This window comes from Arabidopsis thaliana, chromosome 3, assembly GCF_000001735.4.
Source record: "Arabidopsis thaliana chromosome 3, partial sequence".
Classification (NCBI taxonomy): Eukaryota; Viridiplantae; Streptophyta; class Magnoliopsida; order Brassicales; family Brassicaceae; genus Arabidopsis; species Arabidopsis thaliana.
This window is the reverse complement of record NC_003074.8, coordinates 17050852-17069092: the sequence shown is the minus strand read 5'-3', so window position 1 is coordinate 17069092 and position 18241 is coordinate 17050852. Positions and strand designations below refer to the sequence as shown.

The window sequence follows — 18241 nt, the reverse complement described above, 5'->3', positions numbered from 1 at the left end:
ACTAGGAGTGAAATCCTAGAATGACAATCAAAATATAATTATACAATTAAATACTACCACGGGTGAAATCCTAGAATCGACGGGTTTGAGTCGATATTAATATAGGATGGTGTAGTACGGTGAAATCCGAGAAACAATAATCAAAATACAATTTTTATATACAATATTAAACACTTAACAAAATAAAAAAAATACAACTTAAAACTTTAAAATTTGAGTTAGAATTTTTTTTCTCGCGGTGTATCATACATTTAAATCAAACAATAGCATAAATTTATAAATCATCCTAAAAAAAATCAATTATTTTTTATTTAATGAAAATATAGGCCCGCGGTATACCGCGGGTTAATATCTAGTTATTATATAAAGGAATTGCAAATGTGCATGTAATGCTACCTCATTAAAAAACCTTACCAAAAAAATCCACTGGAAAAAACTATGGTTAAGAGAAAAAGAGTGTAGCGCATCTATTCCCCCTCATGAATACATCACAAATCTTTGAGACGACGCAATCCGAGCTTTTGGAATAACTTCTTAAAAGTAGCAGTTGGTAGCGCCTTGGTAGATAAATCTGCCAAATTCTCGCTTGAACGAATCTGTGTGACAAGTACCTCGCCATCCTTCTGTAGATCAGGGGTGAAGAAAAATTTCGGTACAATATGTTTGATTTTGTCACTTTTGATGTATCCTTTCTTCAGTTGTGAGATACATGCTGCATTATCCTCGTGCATGACCGTAGGGACTTCTTTTCCTGTAAGTATGCCACAATCTCCTCGTATATGATGGATAATTGACCTTAACCATACACATTCGTGACTAGCTTCATGGATAGCCAAAATCTCTACATGGTTAGAGGAAGTGGCTGCAATGGTTTGCTTCATAGAACGCCAATAAATAGGAGTACCACCGTAGGTGAACACATATCCTGTTTGTGATCGACCATTTTGAGGATCAGATAGATATCCTGCATCTGCAAAACCAATCAAGTCTTCTTTGGACGAGTTACAGAAGAATATACCCATATCTTTTGTACCATGCAAGTATCTAAGGAGATGTTTGATCCCATTCTCGTGCCTTCGAGTTGGGCATGAGCTAAATCTTGCTAACAAATTCACCGAAAATGTATCAGGTCTTGTATGACTAGCAAGGTACATTAATGCTCCTATTGCACTTAAGTATGGTACTTCAGGGCCAAGAATTTCTTCATTTTCTTCTCGAGGACGGAATGGATCTTTATCCACATCAAGTGTTCTTACAATCATTGGGCTACTCAACGGATGTGCTTTGTCTAGAGAGAATCTCTTAAGCACATTTTCTGTGTATGTCATTTGATACACAAGGATTCCATTCTTCAGGTGCTCAATCTGTAATCCTAGACAAAATTTTGTCTTTCCAAGATCTTTCATCTCGAGCTTAGAAATGGTAAGCTACGCATTTTGGTTATAACTCTCCACTTTTAAACCTTTTTCATAAAAAAATTTGTTGCATTGTTTGTTTGATTACAAATAAAAAGGCAAGTATGGGAAATTGATGTGTTTGTATTTTACCTAGTTTAACTCTTAGATTTTCACCATTTTCTTGGTTTCATTGCATTTTAGTTATATTTTGTCTTTTATCGTCATTAAACATGCATTGCATATTCATATTGTAGTCATTTTTAGGTGTTGAAATTTGTTGGATCTTGTCCATGGAGGGAACTAAGATGGGATAAAAAGAGTAAAAAAAAAAAGGAAACCAGCAAAGATAAATTCATGCCAAGAGGTCAATCGAGCTATCACATGGAGCGGCCATTTGATGGCCAATAAGAAAACATTGAAGGCAGCATAATAAACCAGATGTATCATGAACAACACTTAGTCTTTTCATGGTGTTGAGGGTAACTCAGGCTTTGTCTCTTTTAATAACGATGAAAAGTCATATCAAATAAAAGAAAATTCAAGAGACATTTGTAGCATCATTTTCTTCTTTTTGCAGCCAATATGATTGTTGGCTATAAGTTTTTGTTTAAAGAAATAAATAGCCAATGAATCTGGAACGAAATTGCAAACAACAATTTCCCATACAAGAGAGAAAAACAAGATTAAAGGACTGCTCCTCCCTTGTTTTTTAGTTATGATATCTCAAAACAAAAAGTTTAAGGACTTATTTGACCAAAGAATCATACCACAAGCCAAGAAACACTTCAAACATACGAGGCTTCTTTGCAAAAGCTACCTAGCACGAGGGACAACTTCTGTATCAAAGCTCTTGGTTAGTTCAAGGGAACTATCAGATTCCATGTCATGATTCTTATTTCTCATCAAGTTTTTAGAAGTAAGAGCATCTCTAACGCTGGGCTTTAAAGCTATTTTTCAAAGGCTCTCTTGATTTTTTTGATTAAAAATAAATCAAAACGAAAAGAAAACGAGAGAGGCGTTTCTCTGAAGAGAGTTTATGAGGGAAGCAGAGAGGCGGACACGTGTCCTATATTTATTGGTTGTCTTCTTTTAACAAAAGAAAAAAATTAAAACGCGTAGTCTTCATTGTTTTGTCCGAAATCGATTTTCTTTCTCTCTCGCGCGACCGGTGAACTCTTGATAAGCCGATGAATTGACGATGGTGATTGTTTGTTGGCGTGTTATCTGAGGTTTCCAACGCCGGATTCATCAACGCTAATGACCATCGGCAGAAGTTGGGTGAAATCGCAGAATAACAAATCTGATTTGTAGAGTAATGGTTGACGGCATAGCAAATCGGCTATAGTTTGCTTTGTATGATTACGTTTAAGGTTTATAGGTTTGTATGATTACGTTTTGGCAATATTGATAGATATATTAGTTTGAATCGTTTTGACTTTCTCGGATTTGGCTTGAATTTAATCTGTTCTGTTTTCAATCATAAAAATCAGTCGTGATTTGTTTGCATATGTTATGTGATTGAATCAATTTAGGAGCACTTGTTCATTTCCATCTCTATTTTGTTATCATCGAATACAGACTAATGGAGCTGAAAATGTTGTATTTGTCTGTAATATGATAATGGCCAGTGATCAAGCTCTGGTCAAATGCTGGTAACGGTGGAGCACCATGGTGGACTTATTGGAGTGTCGGCATTACTAGTACGATTCTAAATTCTAATATGAAACTCTATTCTAAATTTAATCGATTTCTTCTCAAGATTTCTCTGTTTATCTTATTCATGCTTTCCTTTTTGTGATGTAGTTATGGTTATGGGAACTTCAGTTTACGAAATAAGTTACGCTTTCCCTGCATACTCTATTGGTTGATGCAGTTACTTTGATTTTTTCTTATTTTACAGTACAAGCCCCATAAAGGGGATAAGATCAAGGTTTACTTGCTTGCTTGATAGTATTTTGATTGACTTGAAAGAAGAGTTATGGAGGAGTTTTCTTGAGGCATGACCTTCAGTAGTATTTAATAAAATTGTTGATATTGGAGCTGTTGGATCTTTGTATGTTGGTTTAGTAATATTTTGGTAGTTCTTTATTAGAGAAGGTAGTAGGAAGAAGAAAAGTTATGGTGCTGAAAATCTAAGGATGATAGTGACTTTGTTTCAGAAACCTATTGTAAAGATCAAATTGGGTGATTTAATTGACAATTTTAGTTCAGGAAATTTGGTGCCGCTTTAGGTGATAAAGGACACGGTGAGGAGATATTGCAGTTCTTGAAATATAATGTCTTGTACTATATTGAAAGATACCTCATTTTGAATGTCTTGTACCAAAAGGAACCGTATTGCATGATTGTACATATTATTTCAAACAAAACCTTTTCTTCTTGTTTTACACTTCTACACAAACAACACTTCTTCTTTTTTTTTACAAAGACCCAAACAACATTTATTCTTGATTTTACAAAAGAAAAACACTTTCTTTTTTACAAAAACACAAACAACATTTCTTGTTTTTACATAGACAAAACACTTTTTTTTTATTTGCACAATTTTTTAAAACGTTTCAAAATAATGTATGTTTAATATTTTCTGATTTGCAATAATAACAAAGTTATATGAAATAAAATAATTTTAAAATAATTTGTATTTTTCAGAGAACCCGAGTCAGAGAGCTTATCATTAGAGTACGAAAAACTAAAAAAACAAACCAAAAGCTCTCTTATACATTTTTTAGAAAATTTAATCATATAAAAATGGAGAGAGCCCATGGAGGGGTTCTCTCCATTGGAGATGCTCTAAGACACTCTGTTAGTACGCTGATAACTTGGGACATGCTTGGTCGTTTTTCGGAAGATGGGTTTGCACATGACATAGCCAATTCAAGAGCTTTCCAAACAGAATTTGAGTTGTAATCGCCGTAAAGATTAGGATCCATGATCTTGGTAATGTCTCCTCTGTTAAGCACTAAAGCTACCCATTCTGTTATGTGTCGCTTTTCACGGTTTTGGTCAATCACACGTTGGTTTGTCATCATCTCCAATAACACAATCCCGAAGCTGTAGACATTGCTCATCTCAGCCAACCGAACCGTTCTGTAATATCTGGCAAGACAATAATATGTAGTATGATTCATGTGCCCATTATTTTACCAACTAATATGAATATGGACACAAATTTCAACATGGCATGGCATGGTGAAGTTCACATCTAGGATAGTATAGCATCGACTAAAAGATTCCACTTGTTAATTTAAAATTCTTACTCGGTATCAAAAGGTATCTAGGAGTACCAGCAACAATCGTTGAAATATGAGATTCATTTCCGAGTTGGGAAGATCTTGTAAGCACAAAATTCACAATTTTGGCAGTGAATCGCTCGACCAGTCCTGAAAATATTAGCAAACGCTCATATGAATAATTTCTACACAATGTAATATGAATATGAAAAAGTGGTAAAATGGGAGAGAAAAAAAAACCCAAATATTTTGAAATCAAAATTGTCATCACCGTTACTTTTTTTTTTTTTGGTGAATCACCGGGGAAAATCCCCGGATTTTATTAAGAACTAAATAGAAAAAATTACAAACGAAGTTGTCTTAGGCGCGCAGGCCCGTTATTATCCTTGCTAAACAGCGTGACTACAGAAATCGGAACCTCATCAAAAACATGAAGACCCAACGACAAAGAGAACGCATGGTTAGCTAACCCGTCAGCTAGACTGTTAGCTTCCCGATATACGTGAGAAATACGGACTTGCCAGTCCTTTAATAAAAAGCCTTGGCACAAACGTACCAGGAAAGACAAGGGATGAGTCTCACCTATCCCTGCCTTGAGGAAGCTTACGACCACCTCCGAATCCACTTCCAACTCCAAGTGCGTAAGTTGTTTGGCCCAGGCCATATACAACCCATAGTACACACCCCACAACTCCGCTAATGGCGCCGAACACCTCCCAATATGAACCGCAAATCCCCCACACCATTCTCCCGCGCTATTCCGTAGCACCCCACCCGCAGACGCTACACCTGGGTTCCCGCGAGAGGCGCCATCTGTGTTCATTTTGTACCAACCCTCTATAGGAGCCATCCAACGGATCTGCATATTAACTCGAGTAGTCGACGGCCTTAGTTCCTTCTCTCGTGGTAGCTAACGAAACCTCCGCAGCTACATCCTTGATAAAAAGCACCCTATCACTGCATTTCCTGTTATCCCCGAAAACATTGCTGCACCGCCACTTCCATCCACACCAAACCGCAATAGCAAATAAAGTAGACTAGTCACCGTTACTAGCATCGCTGTAACTAAGACGCAAAAAGAATTTAAGGATTAAGTACGTTTTTAGTGGACAATAAGCCTTTTTTTTATTGTTAGTTATACGTGAAGTATGATATCCAAGTGGTCTACAATAGTACGGAACTACTAACTAACACGAGAGGTGAAGAAATGTTGACATGGAAAAAAATGGATTATTCATCCTACTATATTATTTGGGAAGTACATTTTAAATATAACCTTAATTTTTGTAAGTAATTACATAAGTATGTCATTAGAAATAAAATTTTAAAGAGTAAATTAATTTATCTCTTTAAAGATTAAAAAGTCAATTACTAATTTAATTAAAAAACGAAATACATTATTAATTTTCAAAAATAATAACCAATCAAAATCAACATATAAGATTTGATATCTAAATTTTAATTAATTTAATTTAATTAGAAAAACGAAATACATTATTAATTTCCAAAAAAGTAACCTATTAAAATCAACAAATTAGATTTGATATCTAAATTATCATATTAATTTTTTATTAATTATTATAGTTCACTTCTCATCTATATATGATTCTATTTTTGCGAAAAATAATATCATCATTATAAAAAAATAATTAGAGTTTTTTCGCATATGCCATAATTTGAATTTTTGAAAACGAATATAAACTGTTCAATACATGAAAAAATATTATAACGGGTGAAAAATAGATTTAAGAAAACTTTCTACTGAGTAACGGGTCATAATTTGAAATATTTATATTCAATTTCATACATATTATATTGAAAATTTATAATCTTATATAATACAATAATTAATAATATATTAGATTTTTTTATGTGTATGATGTGATTCAATTTTTAATGCAAGCTGAAAAATCCTAGAATTGACGGGTTTAGATCGATATTAATACAAGATGGTATACTACATGTGAAACTCTTAAATTAACAATCAAACTACAAGTGTATAATCTTAAACACTAAAAAATATAGATAATATCAACAAAACATATACAACTCACAGTTTACTTTTAATATTTTATATACAAAATCAATTAAATCTTAAATTAAATCTTAATCACATAAAAATTAGCACAAAAAAAAGTATTCAACAATTAAAATTTTATCAAATCTCTGTGTTATATAAGTTTTGATACTATATTCGAATAAAGTATAATATATATTTTTAATTTGTATTCTTTAACTAATTTAAGCTAACTAATATATTTGCTAATCTTATACCTATCAAAACCGACTATCGTTTCTTATCTCTATAGTATTTTTACAAGACTTTTTTGGTGGATTTGGGTAAAAGTGCATTCGGTTCATATGGTACATTCCCCTATTAAATAAAAATGGTATACTCCTATGTTATTAGCTAAAATATTTAGATTATAATTCAGAATCATATCATTAATAAAATTAATATTAATAAAATAAATGGCTTTTTGGCAAGATAGATTTGGAGTGACGGGTTTTTGAATCAACATTAATAAAAAAGTAAAATATAATTAATACACCGTTTCAATACGGGTTAAATCTTTAATTTATTATTTTTTAAGACCACTAATATTAAACATATCAAATCATCTTAATTTAGAAAAGATTATATAAAACCAAAAATGTTATGTGGTATGTATAATGTTACCATATATAAAATATAAATGTATTAGAGAATGATATAATTTGCAAAACTTTTATCTATAAAAAATAATTCTTAAATTTTAAAAATTAGTACTTTAAAAAAAAAATCACGGGACGGGTAAAGAAATTATAGAACGGGTTTTATTTTGGAATTGGGTTATATGGTGGATGTATTTGAATCAATATTTATAAAATTTTAAAATATTATTAATATGTTGTTTTAATAGGGGTTACAACTTCAGTTTTTTAACAATTGTCTCATAGATTCGTGGTATAGCCTTACTTAATAACAATTATAAACTGTAAAATATAAATATTTTATAAAAATAAAATTTGCAAATTTTAATATATATTATTTTTAAAAAATAAATCGTCCCGCGGTATACCGCGGGTTAAAATCTAGTGATCATGTATTATTCGTTTTTGAAGCCAATTTTTTTTTTTTACATTTAGAGTTAGGAGGCAATTTTTGTTGGTAGATAATTGAAGGGTGAATTGCAAAACTAATCAAAATCCAATATATAATTAAGAATATAGTATTTTATTCAAAAATATTAAGAAAGTAATATATTGGATTAGTGAAAAGACAAAAAATTGTACAGCAGTGAAAGACACGTGCAGTGGAAAAAGAAAGAGTACGTAGTGACATGTGTAGAAGAAGAGAGAAAATAGTGATGATATGGCCAAACTAATATTACCCCAAATGATTTTGCTTGTTGAATTAAACTTAAAAAAATAACTGATTAAATCTTGCAATAGTTTTATAAAAACATAGATTTTTTTCTGAGTATAACATGATTTAAAATTTTAAAATCTAATACAAATTATCTAAAAAAGTGAATAATATTTATCTAAAACATACAAATAAAATAGTATAGAATAAAACTAAATAATATTAGGGTGTTATTAGTAGATAGCCAAATTTGACATCATAATTAAGAAAATAACTATATGTCAGAAATGTTGGGTAAATGACTCTTTTTATGGTGGGGTAGGGGTGAGTAAAAGACCAATTAACCTTCTGAAATTATAGTTTTTATAAAATGATATATTTGCTTTGTAAGTTGGTGTAAAGATTCGGTGAAGAAAAATTAGCTCCGATGGTGAAAGCGGTACAATGGTCTTAGAACCATGATGAATGTGGTATAGAAATGATGGTGGTTTCAGAGGAAGCAATGGTGGTGAAAGATTAGGGGAGCAAAAATAGATACCATGGTGGAAGTGATTCGAATGAAAGTGACGATGAGGTTACGGAGGTGGCCGTAATGAAGAACCGAATGTTATAACAAATTTGGTAAAGGCGGTGGTGATTGATGTTGATAACTCTATATGATGATGATGGTTGCAGAGGAAGTGGTGATGGAGAAGATCAAACCAAAGATAAAAGATCTCTAGTGGTGGAGATCAAGAAAAAACAAAAAAAACATGAGAATTTTAAAAATTACATGTGATTACGTAAAAATACATGTAACTCTGTTGAATCTTGTGAAATGTTGATAAATATATAGATATTTGTTTTAATAACATGTTTTTCAAAAATACTACTTGTATTTTTCAATCTATTTTTGGTTAATAGAATTGATATAGAATATGACAATTCTAAAGAAACACGGTTTTAAGTGAAAATAACATGTATCTAAAAGAAAAGTATATGTATTTTGTTAAATAACATGAAAATTACTTAAAATACATGAGATTTTGTTAGATCTCACGAAATATTGATAAATATATAGATATTTGTTTTATTAGCATGATTTCCAAAAATACTACTTGTATTTTTCATACAGATTTTGGATCTAAGAAACGAATTTATGAGTCACAGGTTCGTGTGGTAATTGTAGAACATGACGATGGGTTACAAAGAATATCGAAATCAGAGAGAAATAAGAGGATATGGAAGTGAAAGAGATATGCAAGAGTAGAAAAAGACATGTGGCTCTTGAAATCAATGGAGGTGGAAGAAAATTGAGAATTCTAAATGACTAAAAGGATTAGTAAATTTTTTCTATAGAGTTCTATTGCAATGTCAGAGGAAACAAAGATCGTACTGACGGTGGAGTTGAGGGTGGTGTTGATGATGATGGTGCCATGGTGGAAAGATCAAGTTTGAGGTTTAATAATGATGGTGAGAGAAAGATAAACAAAAGAGAGAAAAATTGAATGGAGGTTACATATGTTATTTTCTCTATCTCTCCGACATGTTACTGTAGCTCATAATTAGTTTGTATAATATTATCGATTTCATAGTTATCTAGTACATATTCTCATAGTATTAACTATACGTAGACAATCCAAAAGATCGAGTTAAATCATTGTGACAAAAAAATACTATACCCTAATAGATACAACATTGGCAATCCAAATAACTGAAGTAAACCGTAGCGGTGACGTTGACAGTAGTAATAGTGGTGGTAACGATGACGATGGTAGTGGTGGCTGTGGCACTAATGGTGACGTTGATGTGGTAATACTAATTGTTAGTAGTGAGATGACGATGGTATCGGCAATGACGGTAGTGGTGAAGGTACTGGTGGGGAAGACGGTGACGATGGCGGTGGAGATAGTAGTGTAATAATAATTGTTACTTGTTAGTAATGTAATTATAGTTAGTTTTTTATTTTATTTATATATATATAATGAGATTACTAGGTAGAGAGAGAGAGAAAAAAGAACCCACATATCAACAAATAAATAACGAGAGCAAAATACTAATAATTTACAAACTCAAATATTGTGTTATAAATAGATTTAGTGTTTTCAACGGGTTGCAAAGAAAAGAGTTTAACAGGAAGAGAGACCTTTCGTGAGGTTAGAGAATCTAGCATTTTGTGTCACATGAAGAATGGAGAATCTAATGAAAGAGACAACGTGATATGCAATAGATAGAGAAGAGGAAAATAAAAGGTGTATGTAGTTTAGAGGGCAAAATTGTCATTAATACAGAAAATACATAACATATCAACTTTTTTTTTGTTTGATGTTACTTTCTTAAATAATAAGTTTTTGTTAGTTATTTATGCAAATTTCTCATAATTGAATTTCTAATTATATTAAGGTTTTATGTATTTGTCAAGAAACACAAGTATGCAGAGACACAACTCACTGTGTTGTTGTATCTGTTTGTTTCTTATTAAACTCATTGTATAGTCATGTAATTACTAACAAGTTTCAGATTCAATAAAAAGTTATTTTCGTTCTTGTCTTATTCAAAAGAGAAGAGATAATTTTTATCTCTTGTTTTGTTTCTTCATTCGCTCAAAACAGCAACAATCTTATTATTTATGAGTTCGTAAATAAATATTAATTTGTATCTTACGTTTGCAAACAGGGTGTTGTCCCCCGCGAAGACGTCCACATCATTAAGAAATACTTTTTTTATAATTGTTTATCATGTACTTTAATCTAATATGTGCAAGATATTCTTGAGCCAGTTCCCTAAATTTCTGAAAATTTTAAATTAAAACATCAAATTTTGATGGTTTCTGAGAGCAACGAAATTTTAAATTTCCCTCATGTTCTCTAGTTATTCTACCAGATTGTGTAACACTTTGTCTGGGCTTCTAACCTAAAACCAATTGACAATGAGTGGAGAGGTTCATATCTTATATATATCACTTAAGATCCTACTCAATTTTTAATGTGAGATAATATCCCTAATACACTCACTCGAGATGATGGCTCTTCCAGCTATTGATCTCTATATGTTTGGGCATGGATCGACGGGCCAAATATTGGGTCGGACCGATGTGGATTGGGTTGAGTATGTGCAGATTGGGATCTAATACCATATTAGACTGTGAGCTTCCAACCTAAAACTAATTGACAATAGGTGGAGAGGCTCATATCTTATATAGAACTTTGAACTCTCAAAGTTGTTAAGGATCGGACAACACAAATTTTACTCTGTTTTGTCTTACTCTATATTTCACTCTGTTTTTGTAAAACGAAAACCACACACTTCTATTAGATATACAAACTATATTTATAGTTTACATGACACACTTTCACTAAGAGACACGTCTCTAGAAGACAACATAATGTAGAGACACATACACACATGTAACTGTTTTGTAGTTAACAATTATATTCGTATCTCTTCGATGTGTGATACGAATATACATTAATCAGTTACTTAACTATATAATATATGACTCTTCTAAAACAATAAAGTAAGATGATGACTTGATCACTTCCAACACTCCTCCTTGATCATGGCTTCATCATTACATCTAGCTCTTCTCGTAGAACTTCGAACCGTGATGTGTTTAAGAGCTCCGCCTCTTTCGTTGATTGAGCAACGTTCTTCTGCTTGTTAGAATTCCAACAAATCCAGGAGTAAAGACATAGCCACTTGTACTTTTCTTGTCCTCAACTGATCTGCTCCAATTGCTTGGTCTCTCCACAGCTTGCCACGACTTGTTCTTTTCTATCATCATCAGCTCTTCTCTCATGTCTTCTATCCACTTCACGTCATCCATTGCTCCCTCCAAATTTTGATCTATTTGAGCGTTTAGATCATTCCCTCCTCCTTGTTCTTCTTTTCCTTCGAAAGCCACATACGCTTCTTCTTTTGATTTTTTCCAACGAATTGGAAAAACTTCTATCCTTCATCTTGATGTCCAAGATCTTCCTTCCTTTTAAATCTTGAATCACACACTTGTTATCTTCAAAGATGACTCAAACGGATATCATTTGAGAGACACTAAGCAAATTTCTTGCTAGTTCGGGTACATAAAATACATCTTTGATGACATGATCTTCTTTGTTTGTGGATACTCTTATACCTCCTCTGCCTTCAGACATGACCTTTCCACCATTACCAATCCTTATGGTAATTTTATTGTTGCGATCCAAAGTGATGAAGTGTCTAACATCTTTAGACATGTGATTGGTGCATCCGCTATCTACCAACCACGTTTCTTCTCCAATTGTTGAGATCTCTTTTTCTTCAACAACACTAAAGAGCATATGACACTCATCTTCTTCTTCATCTTTTGATTCTTCAATACTTAGATGTTCTCTTTCACCTTTTCTAAGTTTGCAATCTCTGGCTATGTGTCCAGGCTTGTCGCACACATAGCATCTTCTTTCATAGCTTCCACCTCTTTGTGAAATGCTTTCTGAAACAATCTACCTCATTGTGATTGTTCTTCTTACACACGCCACACCACATGTTGGTCTTCCCATGGCGATTTTTGTTTTGCTTGTTTTCTCCTCTTGAGCCAAGCTTTTCTCCATAAAACGCACCCTCATTGATACATTCTTCTCGGAGACTCAAGCGCTTCTCCGCGCTTTCAAAGTACCTATCATCTCGGTCATAGAGAGAGTTGATAGATCCTTTGTTTGTTCAAGGACCGCAACGATGCTATCAAACTGTTGCGGCAAGGAGATAAAAACCTTTTAAACCAATTGGTAATCGGTCTTCTCTTCACCATGAACTTTTAGTTGATTACTCATATTAATCAATTTGGTTGTGAAATCATTTATGTTTTCACTCTCCTCCATCTTCAGATTCTCATATTCTCTTCTCAAGGTCTGAAGATTAATCATCTTTACTTGTGAACTTCCTTTGAACTCCATTTCCAAAGCGTTCCAAGCTTCTCTTGCGCTTGACGCCGGAGCGATTCTCGGAAATATTGAATTAGAAACTGCACTTTGAAGAATCTGAAGAGTCATCATATCCTTCATCACTTGATCATCACGCTCTCTAGTTAACGTTGGTGAGTTTTCAGACGACGAACTCAACGTAATTCCATTTTCGATAACATCCCACAACTTCCTTGTTTTCAAGATGGTTATCATCTTGATTTTTCAAAAGCCATACGATTCACCATTGAAGATTGGAATAACTTGCTGCATTGTTGTCTCCATAGCTCTGATACCATGTAGAACTTTGAACTCTCAAAGTTGTTAAGGATCGGTCAACACAGATTTTACTCTGTTTTGTCTTACTCTATATTTCACTTTGTTTTTATAAAACGAAAACCACACACTTTTATTAGATATACAAACTGTATTTATAGGTTTATATGACACACTTTCACTAAGGAACACGTCTCTAGAAGACAACGTAATGTAGAGACACATACACACATGTAATTGTTTTGTAGTTAACAATTATATTCGTATCTCTTCGATGTGTGATACGAATATACATTAATCAGTTACTTAACTATATAATATATGACTCTTCTAAAACAATAAAGTAAGATGATGCATGACTTGATCACTTCCAACAGAAACACATCAACGTAGGCAAAGCGTCTATGTAAATACTACCTTGCACAAGGGACCGCCTCAGTATCACTCGAGCTCAGTTCCAGAGAACCATCATTGTCCGTGTCATTTTTCTTTATTTTCATTGAGTTTTCAGTATTTAAACACTCTTTTAGATCGATAACAACCTGGGACATGATTGGTCGATGTTCTGAAGAAGGGTTGGCGCATGACATAGCCAATTCAAGAGCTCTCCAAACTGAACGAGAGTTATATTCACCGTCAAGGTTAGGATCAACAATCCTAGTAACATCTCCTCCCTTAAGCACAAGTCCTACCCATTCTGTAATGTGAGCCTTTTCGCGGGCATGGTCAATCACATTTTGGTTTGTGATTATCTCTAGTAGTAAAATACCGAAACTGTATACATCACTCATCTCAGCCAACCGACATGTTCTATAATATCTGGAAAACAAAGAGATGAAGTAGGATTTATATGTATACCTCTATATAAACGATGAAGATGAATGTAGACATAAATTACACACATATTTATCATGGGAGTGAACTAATAGTACTTACTCGGGATCAAGGTATCCAAGAGTACCAGCAACAACCGTGGAAGCCTGTGATTCTTCTCCGAGTTTGAATGATCTTGAAAGCCCAAAATCAGCAATTTTGGCCATGAGCTGATCATCCAGCAGTATATTGGTACTTTTGACATCTCTATGCACTATCGATGGTCGACATCCATAATGCAAGTATTCCAATCCTGTGCAGGAGACTCATTCATGTTGTTAGTTGATCATGTCAGAAATTCCAGTGAGTAAAAATTGATGGAAATAATTCATCATGAGAAGTTTGTAACAGATGTATCAAATGCATACAATTAGTAACTAATTGATATAAAATGACAAGTCACTGGAACTGTTTTGAGTTAGTACGAACCTAGCGCAGCATCGACAGCTATTCGTAGTCTAGTACTCCATTTCAAAACAGCGTTACCCTTTTTTCCTGTATTAGATTGTCAAAATTAACCGTCCTATGAATTTTATATAATATATATATATATATATATATATATATATATATATATATATATTTATATTTGCATATATACATCTTTCACCTGACAAATGATCTTTTAAGTCTCCATTGGACATGCATTCGTAGATGAGGGCCAAGTGATTTCTTTCATCGCAATATCCAACAAGACTCACCAAATTTATGTGGTGAACTCTTAAAAGAAGTTCGACCTATAGACCAACAATGACAAAATATGTTTGCTTAACGTGATGCTAAATATATATCTATATAGATCATGATTTCTTTTAAATTTTGTGCGATTCTATAGACGATTTATGGCATATCATACCTCTGCCTTGAAGTGTTTATAGCCCTGTGATGATGATTGCGAGAGTACTTTAACCGCTACTTGCTCTGAACCATTCAAATTACCATAATACACGGTTCCGAACCCTCCTTCACCTAGAGTTTTTTGGAAGTTTTTTGTCATTTCCACAACTTCAGAATAGGTAAACCTTCTCCTTTTCGTCTCAATCGATTCTTCAGATATAGCAGCTGACGTAATACCTATTTGTGGCATAACAAGAAAAGGGGATAGATATATGTAGAGAAACAACAATATCAGTGACATTTTAATTTATATTGTATAGTTTGTTAGTTAATATTTGGTGAGTCTATGCAAATACCTAAACTTGATTTCTTTTTCTTTCTGAACAGAAAAATGAGAATCATTACCACTGCAATGACCACAACCGCAGAAACCGCTAATGCAACAATCATCAATGGGAATTTCATTTTTGGGACACATGAACCGGATAAACACTTATTATCATCGCCCTTATCATCATCGCCATCAACACTACAAAAATAATATATCGATCTTTTAGTGTTTTGATGAATTTAACAAGGCAATGGATCTTGAATTAAAATGTGCGTGGATGAATTTCCTTCTTACAATAATTGTAGTCCTTTCTTTTTTCTATCAAGTAGAGTCTTTGGTATTGAACCATTCAGTTTGTTCTTCCTCAAGTCTCTGTTAAAACCAGAGAAATCTACATACTTAGGTGAAGATGATCCATGGGAAAAAAACCACCAAAACCTTTTGGGAAACTTACATGAACAGCAACGATTTCATGTTAGCTAGAAATTCGGGCACTACTCCTGTCAAATTGTTATTTGACAAGTCCCTGAAGTTTGTAAGAAATCAATAAGAAAGGTAACGGACGTATATAACATTTTTCTTTAAATGGTCATACTTACAGCTTTTGCAGTTTGGTCAGATTTTGAATTCCAGTTGCTATGTTTCCTGTTAACCCACTTGAAGACAAGTTTCTGTGTATAAGTCCAAACAAGAAGAAAAATAAACAAGTATAAGTTTAGTTAGACAAGTTTTTCTCACAAGTCTAAAGAGTGATTGTGTTATAGAGGTCTTACAGGGAAATGATTCTTGGTGGGGTAGATACATTCGTGTCAATGCAACTTAGACCGGCCCACGAAAACAGTTGAGGGACGCATGGATCTCCTTGCCAGGAGGTTCTATTCAATCTGTGTGTGTCTTTGATCTTTGTTATAGCAATTACTGTCATAAAATTTCCCGACAAACAGGTTAATTGGATTTAGACCACATTCCCCATACAATACTTAACTACCATTAAGAAGAAGAAAAAAAGTACCATCATCATCGTTTGTCTCAGACTGTGGAAAATTCATCACTGTGAAAACTTCAATGGCGTTAAGGAGAGGCGGGAGAGTTGATTTCTGAGTTCTTTCAAGCTCTAATAAGCATTTCCCTACTTCACAAAGAGATGGTGACGGGTTGTACACAGTGGCGGCACCAAGATAGTCAGGGATAAAATCTGGGTAAATAACCATTCCGTTCCACAAAATGCTGAACTCTCTACTCTGGTTGGCCTGTAAGACTTGGACCTCAGAGAAGTGGAAGTACAGGTAAAGTTCATCATGAGGGAACTCAAGATTCTCGGTAAAACTCAATCGTGCACTAGTATTCACAGGTATTGCGGCGGTCATGAGCACATCCTGTGGCAGAAGATAACCATTGGAGCTGTTCACTTTGAGATTGGTAGAAATTTGCTTCCATTCCGTCTCAAAATGTGGAACCCACATCCGATCGTAGAAATCATTTGGGTACCTGAGCTTCAACACAATCTTGTATTATTAACAATGGACGATGGAACGAGTCAAAAAACCTTAATATCAATTTAATGGTGACGTACCTTATAACTTCTGTTGATTCGCTTAGGAATGCCCTCAGTGTCGACTTCAAAGAACCTGATATTGCGTTGTAACTATACTTTGGTAGAGACCTTAGTTCCAAGGTCGATATAATTGGCGTTGTTGTACCTGTTTTGATAAGACACACATCTAGAGAGTTTGACTTTGGGATATGAATAATCTCCTTCCATGTATCACCATTTACATGCTTCCCCAAATCTATTGTTACCCAGAAGTTAGGGCCTAAGTACAAATCAAATCTAGGAGGTTCGTTACGACCATCGTAATTTCCATAGTTACTTGTAACCCTAATCAAATACTTTGTTTCTTTATGCACACTAAGATTGTAACAGTTTCGCATTCCGTCTGGAAAGTATCTCAACGTTGTCTGTGACTTTGGGTACTTCCACTCCACACTTGCATCAATTTTACCAATTTGTCCACTTTGGATGACACTTGAATCTGATAAGAACTGTAATCCAGTTTCCTCATTATAAGGAGACTGTTCATCCGGCGATAACCCACAATCAAAACTGATGAACCCTGTTTAAAGAGATAAATAAAAAGGTTAATAGTAATTAAACCAAAAATAAAATGAAAAAATCAGAACTGATGGTATCAAATTTTTTCTCGTCTCTTTTCTTCTATCTCAAAAGGAAAAAGAGAGATACCATTAAACCAGCGACCAGGTTCAACCCATTGAACTCATAAATTCAAGGTCAAACTTCTAGTATTACTAGATAAACTTCTAGATAGGAGTATTGAGATTTATCCAGATTGACTAAAATCTTAGCATAAATGACAAATGACTCCTAATCCAAGTAAATAACTATAATACAAACCCGAATTTTATGTAGAAAGACTAACTAACTTTTAATCACGTTTTTAATTAAATTCCTTTTAAATAAATAAATAAAGAATTTTGATATTTAAACTTAACAAATCTGTTGGATCTAGTAAAAATGTGTCGTAACCAAATGCAATCAAACTAGTGTAAACATACAATCAAAACGGTAAGATTTGGAGTTGTGTTGTACTTTAGTTTTACTAGAGGCTATATAATAAGTCTCATGAAACTAGATGTATCAAAATTTTAAAAACAAATCTGCTAACGAAAAGTCCGTCATCACTAAAAAAATTATTCTAGTCATAATTAAATCGGGCATAATATGATATGAGAAAATATGTTATGCTTTGGATCCGAAAAATATAAATAGCATGATTAAAAACAAATCTGTTATTCATTATGTGAATCGAAAATGCCAGATTTATAGACTAGTTTATAAAGTATGTGATTACATAAAACAAATCTATCCTCATTATAAATCATTTCTTTGGTTTATTTTTTTTTATTAAACGGTATTTTTTTGTTTAAATAAAACAAGATGTTGCCAACACAATAAAAAAATTGCTGCTCAAAAACAAATATGTGGCAGGTATCTTACACAACCATTCAAGATATTA

General features: G+C 33.3%; 2 protein-coding genes and 5 pseudogenes across 11 annotated transcripts; 2 read left to right on the top strand and 5 right to left on the bottom strand.

The window, feature by feature from the left end:
- Positions 1–488: 488 nt before the first annotated feature.
- AT3G46387 lies at positions 489–1418 on the bottom strand (annotated as a pseudogene; the record flags this gene model as incomplete). The annotated part of the gene is made up of 1 exon: positions 489–1418.
- A 1091-nt stretch (positions 1419–2509) lies between these two features.
- AT3G46385 lies at positions 2510–3817 on the top strand (annotated as a pseudogene). Of its 4 annotated transcripts, none has more exons than one of them (3): positions 2510–2775; positions 3026–3097; positions 3201–3817. The 4 variants fall into 4 exon arrangements; another variant differs by having other exon boundaries at positions 3298–3800; another variant differs by having other exon boundaries at positions 2510–3097.
- A 154-nt stretch (positions 3818–3971) lies between these two features.
- AT3G46384 lies at positions 3972–4822 on the bottom strand (annotated as a pseudogene). Its single transcript has one exon.
- A 165-nt stretch (positions 4823–4987) lies between these two features.
- AT3G46382 lies at positions 4988–5668 on the bottom strand (annotated as a pseudogene; the record flags this gene model as incomplete). Its single annotated transcript has 1 exon — positions 4988–5668.
- A 3528-nt stretch (positions 5669–9196) lies between these two features.
- Positions 9197–9875, top strand: AT3G46380 (uncharacterized protein; the record flags this gene model as incomplete). The annotated part of the gene is made up of 3 exons (NM_114505.1): positions 9197–9257; positions 9336–9428; positions 9676–9875. 3 exons carry the CDS (start codon positions 9197–9199, stop codon positions 9873–9875), a joined length of 354 nt encoding a protein of 117 aa, NP_190222.1.
- Positions 9876–11815: 1940 nt separating this feature from the next.
- AT3G46375 lies at positions 11816–13174 on the bottom strand (annotated as a pseudogene; the record flags this gene model as incomplete). Its single annotated transcript has 1 exon — positions 11816–13174.
- Positions 13175–13578: 404 nt separating this feature from the next.
- On the bottom strand, positions 13579–17573 carry AT3G46370 (Leucine-rich repeat protein kinase family protein; the record flags this gene model as incomplete). 2 transcript variants are annotated; one of them, NM_001339248.1, is made up of 13 exons in its annotated part: positions 17449–17573; positions 16780–17320; positions 16219–16694; positions 15980–16124; positions 15806–15877; positions 15661–15732; positions 15501–15578; positions 15232–15404; positions 14895–15112; positions 14649–14775; positions 14468–14533; positions 14102–14291; positions 13579–13984 (listed from the first exon to the last, which is right to left on the bottom strand). In NM_001339248.1, the coding sequence occupies exons 2-13, from the start codon at positions 17136–17138 to the stop codon at positions 13579–13581; spliced, it is 2382 nt and encodes a 793-aa protein (NP_001319694.1). In that variant the 5' UTR covers positions 17139–17320; positions 17449–17573. The 2 variants fall into 2 exon arrangements, with proteins under 2 accessions (NP_001319694.1, NP_190221.1); NM_114504.2 differs by having other exon boundaries at positions 16780–17573.
- Between the last annotated feature and the right edge of the window lie 668 nt (positions 17574–18241).